A 9,824-nucleotide genomic window follows, 5' to 3' on the forward strand; every position below is an offset into this window, starting at 1 on the left:
TTTTAGACACAACAAAAAGGCACATTAAAGGGCCCATAATGTGGAAAACTGAATTTTCCTCATTGTCTGTGAAAATGTTTCAGTTCAATATTCCAGACCATATATGGAAACTGTGCTGCAACAACAAGCCTGTTTACTGATTTTGTGACATCACAGAACAGCTGTCTGAAGATAGTTTTGTAAAAATTGATTATGCCCTTTTTGGCCAAAAAACTCACACAACTGTTATATATGGGCAAAAATAAACATTAAAATAATAAAAAAAATAAAAATAAAATAAAAAACAAGAAAAGTGTAGTATATGGGCCCTTTAAAGGCCTTCCTCTAAACTCCTCCTTCCACGACAGCCAGGTTGATGCAGTTATAAAAGCCTCCAGGACACAAAAACAAGCTTCAGCTTCTGCTCACATCTGGATCATCGCACAGAAGACACTGTAAGCTACTTACTGTTAATCTGCTAATAGTAATGTCTGTTTTATTTCTCACCCAATCACTGTGTCATTGCTCCTCTCATTGCTTTGCAGGCTGCATGTCTGTACATGATGGCCCTGCAGGGTAAAGTGGCTGTAGTGACTGGTGCTGCTCAGGGTTTGGGGAAAGGATTTGCTGAGATTCTCCTGCAAAATGGAGCCAAAGTGAGTAAAAACCAGCGACTCTTTCTAATATTCAGCAGCCATAAGCCTCATACACATCCCATAATCTCACACAGTGACTCACAGATGTGCTCCTGATGTAGGTAGCTCTGCTGGACATAAATGAAAAGGCTGGTAAAGAGCTGGAGACCCAGTTTAATGAAGCATATGGCGCAGACAGGACCCATTTTTATCCAGTAGATGTTTCCTCAGACCAGCAGTTCAAAGGTAAGAGGTTTCTGGAAGTTCTAATCATCTCCATAAATCTGCTTCTGACTGTAGCTGTGAATTTAACTTCGGATTCGTGTAGAATAAAAGCTCCATATTCAGCTTGATATCCAGTCTAAAACCAACTTTTATAGAACAAACTTGCATTTCGACGCTACTCGCCAGCTCCGCATTGGAATTATCCGTTCCACCTTAAATAATGCGGCAGCTTCATTGTCAGATAGCGGAGAAAAGCGGACCTCCTGCACCCTTTAAGGAGGAACGGAAAGTTCCTTAGTGAAGCTGGCGAGTAGCGAGATTGTGTAATTTCCTGTGCCTCACTGAGTAAGGGAACGTCTAAAAAGAGCAAAAAGTGCACGTTTGTTATCTTCCCTACTGAAAAAACAGTGGGGTTTATGCTGGTCTAGTGCTGGTCTGGTGTTGAGCCACTTTCTAGACTTGTTGGTGAACTAACATTAAAAGAAAGGAGTTTTTTCCTTCTCCTGTAATGTTAGCATTTTGTGTATATAACCAGTAATTATATATATATATATATATATGTATGTATGTATATGTGTGTGTATGAGGAGCTTTTAGAGGGGGACGTCTGGTTCCTATCACCACCACTGTGAACAGCTCTGACTCTAGAACAGCGCGTTTCACACCGAACCGCTCCAATTACATCTTAACCAGCTATGCTGGAATTTTAGGAAAGTCAGCAGATCTCTCGTTATGAGATTGATAAGATTGTTCTACCTGTTTCTAGATACAGTTTTCGCCTGTTCCAAAAACAACGCTTGAAGGAAGTTTGGGTCAGCACAGGCAAATCATTTCAGTTGATAAGATCACTATGCAAGTAAAAATGTCTGCATTTCCAGACATTTTCAGCTGTACAGCTCATTGCTGTATAACCTCCATAGAAAAGCACTGATCAATAGACTGAAACGCTCTGGAGCAGCTGCACATGGTCACAGAGGGGTCTAAAGCTCCCCCAGCATTGGGCTGTGGAGCAGTGGAACTGTGTTCTCTGGAGTGATGGAGCTCCATCCAGTACCTTTGGGATGATTATTGATCCAGACCTGACCATCCAACATCAGTACCTGACCTCACTAATGCTCAATCAGATCCTCACAGCAATGTTCAACATCTAGCGTAAAGCCTTCTCAGAAGAGTCGAGGCTGTTACTGCAGCAGTGATGTAACGTCTTTCTGTAGAAGTGAGCAGATCCAGTCCGACTAGTTTTACACCTCGTACCTAAAGGAGATCGGCGCTAACTACTGGCTCATGTGGCTGTTTGACTCTGCAGTAGAGAATGACTGAGGGGGATGAGTGTCAGTGTTGTTGTTGATGGATACTGGCACTTTTACTTTGCATGATTCAAATGTGTCAAACTGAATAAAATGTGAATAAAATATGTTGCCAACAGCAGTTCCTGCAAAAGTAACCCGGTATCAGCATTTGCGTAGATATAATTATTGTGCTGCCGATTGACACATCGTGTACACTCAAAGCATTGTTTGTGCAGTGTAGCAGGTGTAACCAGGCTGGAGCTTTGTAACTATGAAAGGAATTTCTGAAATAATCTGATGATTATACCAGCCGCAGTAGCCAGAATGTCGGTTAATCAAAGCTGAATGCAAAATATTTGTGCCATTTCACTGGAAAAGCAACAAGAAAACATTGTAGTTGTGTTTCTGAGAGTACAAGTCTTTATCACTATTACAAATACTGGTCACACTTTATTTGGATGGTCCCCTATAGATGCTCTACAGAGACCTAACAGGCTTTCTAGTGACATTCAGTTGAATATCAACAACAGTAGGCTTAGGAGTAGGAGTACGTGTGGATTTTGCCTTGCGGTTTAGGGTTAGGAATAGATTTAATAAAATCTTTCATACTGAATTCTGAACTTGAAGTTCTGTTATATTTAACAGATATGTTACTTAAAGATATACTGAGCATTTACTAAGCATCTACAGTGGACCATCCAAGTAAAGTGTTTCCAAAATATTAATAACACTTTGCATTTGGACATTTTTCCCAACCCGGAATAGCAAAAAAGTATATTATTATTATTATTAATTATATCACTAATAAACTTACTTTTGTGACAATGGGGAGCAATGTTGAGGCGGACGCATGTGCGGAGACAAGCGAGATTTATTATGGGCAAATCCAAAATCAGGACAGTCCAGGTTTAACGAGCCAACACGGAGAAATGGAGGGAAAGACATAACAAGATAAACACAGAATACAGAAATCCAAATACTTCAAACATGAAACATATCAAACAGCATCTACAAACAGAACAATCAAACAGTACAAAAACCACCACAGACCAGGGCAAACACAGAGCTTAAATGCACGAGGGCTAACAAGGGATCACAAGATAGGTGGAAACACAGGTGGGAACAATCAGGGGCAGAGTAACCAAACAAGGGGCCGGACTGGGATCAAAACAAAAACCACATGGACTAGACCAAAACAAAACACGAACACATGGACAGGACTGGGAGGGGCCAATCGTGATAACGTATTTACTTTAACGTATTTTTAACGTATTTTGTTTCATGTTGACACTTTTTTATGTATTAAATAGTAAAATAAGATAATGTTAGTGTCACTGTTCCAGTACAATCTCATTTGGAGGAAGCCTCTGGATGCTTAAAACTGGTCAAATTATAAAAGTGTAAACGTATAAACACACAGGCTATAAGATACACAATTTAAAATTGATGAAGTAAATCTATATACAGAATAAAAGAATAAAGCATCCTGTACAGAGAGCAGTGTTGAAGGGATACTGTACAGAACAGTTATTGCTCTTGAAGGCATGGGAGAATAAATAAAGCTTATGTAAGGCTATTTATGTAATGCAACATAATACTGAACTTCATTTTCCATATTTGCATTGCATCATTGTATTTCAGCATCTATGGATTTAACTTTTAATTCACTTTTTAATTCTTTAATTCTAATAAACTGTGGCTATAAATCTAATTTAATCATATGCCAGTGTCATTGACAACCCTGCCTTCCCATCTAGCTAATCTTTAGGATTTATTGTCCTTAGCTGTGTGAAAGTACATAGCCAGTGTGCCTAGTATAAAATCAGTGCAGAGGACAAGGCCATTGATCAGGTACGGCACTATTTTAGTTAATGATTTAAAGGCCACATGCATGTCACAGTGTCATACCCAACATCACAAATACATTGAAAGGCAATATTTTTAACTCATTGTGAGCATATTTATAAAAGAAATTTAATTCTCTGTGGTGTCCCACAGGGCTTTGTATTTGGGCTGCTTTTATTCTTTTTTGTGTATGCAATAAAGAGTTTTAAACACAATATTTGATAATGAAGCATGAGTTCTAATGCACTACTGGTGTCCTTCTCTCTTTCCGTTACAGATGCGTTTCAGAAAATCCTCTCAAAGTTTGGCCAAGTGGATATATTCTGCAATAATGCAGGAATCATCAATGAAAAACAGTGGGAGAAAACAGTGTCCATAAACTTAGTAAGACTGCTTCTCTGACTTATTCTATTACTGACTACTATTATACTAATATAAATATGAATTAGTGTAATGTAGGTTGGTCTACAGGGCACAAATCACAGAAAACTAAATTTTTTCCCTTCTTGAAATTCTACCCTGTTTCCAAAAGAATTTAAACACTGTTTTTTTTTATTGTTTTTTTTTTTTTTTTAATTTGCTGATTTTGAATTGGTGCCAGGAACACATTTCAAAAAAGTTGGGACGGGGGCGTGTTTACCGCTGTGTTTCATCACCTCTTTTAACAGCACTGTAAGTGTTTGGGAACTGAGGAGACACTGCTGTAGTTTTGAAAGTGAAATGTTTTCCCATCCTTGCTTTATGTAGGATTTCAGCAGCTTAACAGTTCTGGGTCTTCTTTGTGGTGTTTTTCATTTCATAATGCGGCAAATATTTTTAGTGGATGACCGGTCTGGACTGCAGGCAGGTCAGTTTAGCACCCGGACTCTTATACATGCAGAATGTGGTTTGACATCGTCTTGCTGAAATAATCAAGGCCTTCCCTGAAAAAGACGTAGTCTGGATGGCATGTTGCCAAAACATGTATATATCGTTCAGCTGTAATGCCGCCTTCACAGATGTGTAAGACACCCATGCCATGTGCACTAATGCGAGTTTTAATGAGCTGTTTTCACAGTCAGTGGTTTTCAGAAGTGTTTCTGAGCCCATGCAGTGATTTCCACTACAGAATCATGTCTGTTTTTAATGCAGTGCCGTCTGAGGACCCAAAGATCACGGCCAGCCAATACTGGGTTTTGGACTTGCATACAGAGATTTCTCCAGATTCTCTGAGTCTTTTAATAATATTATGTACCATAGAAGATGAAAAGCAGAAGTTCTTTGCTGTTTTACTTGGAGAAACATTATTCTTGAATTGTTCCTCTATTTGCCCACACAGTCTTTCAGTGAGTGAACTTCTCCTCATTATCTTTACTTCTGAAAGACTCCGCCTCTCTGGGATGCTCTTTTTATACCCAGTCATGTCACTGACCTGTTGCCTGTTAAACTAATTAGTTGTAGGCTGTTCCACCAGGTGTTTTTTTGCATTACACAATTTTACCAGTTTTTTGTTGCCCCTGTCCCAACTTTTGGAAACATGTTGCTGGCATCAAATTCGAAATGGGCAAATATTTTTCAAAACTTCTCAGTTTCAGCATTTGATATATTGTGTTTACACTATTTTCATTTAAATATAGAGTTTAAATTATTTGCACATTTTGCACAGCATCCCAACCTTTTTGCAAGACTTTGATGTCCTGTTTAAGTTTCTATACTGTTTACCCCCAGGTTCATATGGTCAATAAATGGAAAATAAGCTACAAATGACCATTTTAAATCCATCATAGTTGTGAGGTCACAACCATGAACATTCAGCCCATTCAATTTAGCCCCACACAGGAGAATAAGAACTTTTGACTGAATTAAGTTGTAATTAGGAGAACTGACTGCATTAAGTAAGATTTGGGAGAACTTTCTGAATTAAGTTTATTAGGAGTACATTTGAGTACACAAAGTTTGAGTTAGGAGAACAGCAGTGACCTCAAGCACTGTAAACTCTAAAAAGCTGTTGCCTTGCAATTTGAAGCTAATTTTAAGTTAAACTGACTGTTGCTGGTGTTGTTGTTGTTGTTAATCAGTGTGGGGTGGTGAGGGGAACGTATCTGGCGTTGGAGCACATGAAGAAGGAGAACGGAGGACAGGGTGGAGTCATCGTTAACGTTGCATCATTAGCAGGTACACAAAGTTAAATTATTCAGGAAACTTTCGAGATGGAGAGAGAAAAGAGGAAACAAATGTTAAAACTCTTGCCGTAATAATCAGAATTTCAGCATTTTAGTTTGATTTTTGCTTGTAAAAAAATGTTATAGTGATTATAATGGATTAGAAAAAGGCTTGAACTATTACCACATTCAATTAAATTAAACTAAAGTTGCATTTTACATCATAAATCAAATTTTTATTCATGTAATTTATAAGGTAATTGTAGTAAAAACGTTTTTGTTAAAGAAGCTTACACCTTCCTTTAAAATCCGTAGCTCTTGTTTCTGAGCATTTTGCTTTTGTCGCGATTGGTCCCTCCCAGTCTTCCATGTGCTTTAGTTTACTTCTGGTCTTGTCCATGTGATACCTTGTTTTGATTCTTCCCTGTCCCGCCCCCTTGTTTCCAGATTCCGCCCTTGATGGTTTTTAAGAGAACTTTAAGCATGAAATTTCTGTGTTAAGAAATGAACCGACCAAAATCTCAGGTGTTATTTGAGTTTTATTTAAGATGTTCACAGTGCAGCTGTGTTCTAACCCTGTGCTCATGCTTTTCTGTTCTAGGTTTGGGTCCACTGGCCCAAACTCCAATCTACACTGCCACCAAGTTCGGAGTGGTGGGCTTCACGCGAGCTTTAGCTGTACGTCCTCTTCCCTTCTTATATTCTGCTGTTCTACTGTTGACCTGTCTGTCCCTCTGAGGATCTGTAGGACCCTGAAGATCACCTTTTTGTCCTTCTTTAGTTCTTTCTCATCTCTCTTTTATTTACAATAGCAGGTTCTCCAGTTGCTTTAGTTTCAGACCAAAAGCCTCTTTCAGATGCAATTATGCTTGGAACACTGCACAACTGCATCAGTGCTTCATGTGTATGAAGCATTTTTCAGTGATCTCAAACGCTCTCTGGAGGGGTGAACTGCAATATATCAACACCAGACAGACAGAGTCCTCCTTTTAGCTACGTTTAAACTGAAGGCGGTGCTTTTGTGTCATGGTTGGTCTACAGTATCATCAATTCGCCGTGTTGTGTGAGTGACGGAGTTGCTTCATGTTAGCCAGCTGCTAAAAACAGCTAACCTGGGCAGCTAACGTTCTCCCGCTTTCCAATGCCTCACAGCTTCCTCAGTTTACTGTTGTTTAAATGAGGGCTGTAACTCACATGAACCACTTCTTTCTTTCACATTCGATGCTTGTGAATACACTAATACTAAAACACGACCAAGCGCTGTAACCGTGCTGTAGTTGTGAGGAGCTGAAGCTTGTTAGGATGTACGGAAAGAGCTGAGTTCACTGTAGGTCAATACAGCTACGCCACTGATCTGGTCATTCACACCCGGTCACAGGAGAACAGATTGCCGGTCACTCCACTCAAACGGGGAATGTATAACTCCACATTTCACATGTTGCTAACGTATATTTTACTCGTCAGAGGCGCGCCCTCTCCTGGCGACTCCTTCTCTTGCAATAGAAAACGCCACCAGGGCTTTTGCTACACCATGGAAGTGTGAGAATGGTGAAAGGTTAAATATTTACATCGATGGCTGGCTCGCCATCATAAAGTCTATAAAATCAGCTTAGAATAATTATTGAGAGGTTAAAGGCAGAAATAGGGTGCTGCATAAAGACGAACCTTTCAGACGCTAACCTGACACAGCATGAACGCTGCACACTGAGCACACATGACTCTAATTCAGCTACAGCACTAGTTAGTCAAATTTGTTGATTCTGGGGCTTCCGAATGGCCGTCTAAGCATTGACCCTATTATCATCAGGAGGTTGCGAGTTTGATCCCTGGTGATGCTACCATTGTCCGTCCGGGGTGCAAGAGAGCACAGTTGGCTTCGCTCTCTCTGGGTGGGCATCACTCAACACGATGCCTGTAGCTGATGCAACAGATCTGGAGGTTATCACTTTCCTACAAGCGCGTTTGGCTGTCTAATGATGTTGCATAAGCGTCAGTTCAACAAGATGCAGAGGAAGCCTGTGTTTGCTTTCATCCTCCTAGTGTTGGTAGTATAGTGTGATTGAGTCTTAACTAGCAGGAGGAATTGGAGACGACTAAATAAAAAATAAAAAATTGTGGATTCAGTCAAGACACAGTGAGGGATACACACACACACACACACACTCATCTTCTAAGCCGCTTCTCCTTCTGGGTTATATGGGTTGCTGGAGCCTCTCCCAGCAGTCATCGGGCAGAAGGCAGGATACACCCTGGACAGGTTGCCAGTCCATTGCAGGGTAGACAGACAGACAGTCTCACTCACACATTCACACCTAGGGGCAATGTACCATGTCCAATTGGCCTGACTGCATGTCTTTGGACTGTGGGCGGAAACTGGAGAACCCGGAGGAAACCCACACAGACACGGGAAGAACATGCAAACTCCACACAGAGAGGACTGTGGTCACAGTGAGAGATACAGCACTTCAGAATTAAGAACTAAACTGAATTCTCAAATGAATCCGCTGAGAACGCAGCTTTAACAGCCCAGCACTTCACTCTTCACTTGCAGCAACTTTACTCACATTCAGCAGAAGCAGTGATGTCCTCACAGCATAATAATTCTACTGTTAAATGTGAGATTACCTGAACACATTTATTAAACATTCTATGTATTTATTCTGTTTTATTAATATTATTATTATTAATAATAATAATTACCATTATTATTAGAAGACTGCTGGGATAGGCTCCAGCACCCCCCCCCCCCACGACCCTGACGGAGAAGCGGCTTGGATGGATGGATGGATTATTATTAGAAGTTGTTTCTCCCCCCACGGGGAAGACCACAGTTAAGACCATGGCTAGTTACCCTAATTTAATTAATTAATTAATAACCTAATTTGAACCTGAGACCCCTGATCTAGGACATATGTCCATAAGACATTATTTTCTTTATGGTGTGCCACAGGGCTCCGCTCTTGGGCCTCTTTTATTCTCAGTGTTTTCATTGCCATAGATAAAATGACCTGTTTAGATGATATGCATATATATATATATATCTGTTATTGCTGCTTCAAATCAGGTGGTATGTTTTTCAGACTATTATCTAGAATGTGATTGTGGTCTTTTAAAATGTAGAATTTTTCCTTTTTCTCGTTATGTTACTGTTAGCTTTTATGTCTGTGTGTCTCCAGCTGGCTTCAGAAGTGGCAAATTATGGCGTCAGGATTAATGCAATGTGTCCTGCCTTCGTACGGACACCCCTAATCGACAGCTTCAATTCAGAAGAGCAAATCGGACAGTTTATGGGATTAGCGGATTTCACACGCTCATTGATGGAGAAGTTTCCTTCTCTGGAGTGAGTTACTGTCTGATTGTCTCTCCACGATAAAGGAGTAAAACATCTCATTCTCAGTTTTCACATCAAAAGCTAAACATTTACACTGTTCTTGAATGTTGTCCTCTCAATCGCATTGTTCTTGAATGTTCTCCTCTCATTCAAACTGTTCTACAATGTTCTCCTCTCAATCACACTGTTCTAGATAGTTCTCTTCTCAATCACACTGTTCTAAAATGTTCTCCCCTCAACTGTTCATTTGGTTTGTTTTTTTCTAGCCATATATTACTGTTATTATTATTATTGTTATTGTTATTATGTGTTTGTTTGTGTTAACAGGGTGGAGGAGGTGTCTAAAGGGCTCCTGCTGCTGGTGAAGGATGACAGTCTG

The 9,824-nt window shown here is 40.0% G+C and overlaps 1 protein-coding gene across 1 annotated transcript in view; it reads left to right on the forward strand.

Moving 5' to 3' along the window:
* The first annotated feature begins 332 nt into the window (after window positions 1–332).
* The window catches only part of zgc:56585 (uncharacterized protein LOC393297 homolog), a 9,756-nt gene continuing 264 nt past the window's right edge, over window positions 333–9,824 (forward strand). Inside the window, exons 1-8 of the mRNA XM_037546241.1 lie at window positions 333–434; window positions 525–635; window positions 737–860; window positions 4,251–4,357; window positions 6,031–6,127; window positions 6,716–6,792; window positions 9,291–9,454; window positions 9,773–9,824. The exon at window positions 9,773–9,824 is cut by the window's right edge and continues 264 nt beyond it. Coding sequence (XP_037402138.1) covers window positions 540–635; window positions 737–860; window positions 4,251–4,357; window positions 6,031–6,127; window positions 6,716–6,792; window positions 9,291–9,454; window positions 9,773–9,824 — 717 coding nt within the window. The 5' untranslated portion in view covers window positions 333–434; window positions 525–539. The remainder of the gene's footprint in view (window positions 435–524; window positions 636–736; window positions 861–4,250; window positions 4,358–6,030; window positions 6,128–6,715; window positions 6,793–9,290; window positions 9,455–9,772) is intronic.

The sequence above is a fragment of the Pygocentrus nattereri genome, chromosome 16 (genome assembly GCF_015220715.1).
Source record: "Pygocentrus nattereri isolate fPygNat1 chromosome 16, fPygNat1.pri, whole genome shotgun sequence".
In the NCBI taxonomy this organism is placed as follows: domain Eukaryota; kingdom Metazoa; phylum Chordata; class Actinopteri; order Characiformes; family Serrasalmidae; genus Pygocentrus; species Pygocentrus nattereri.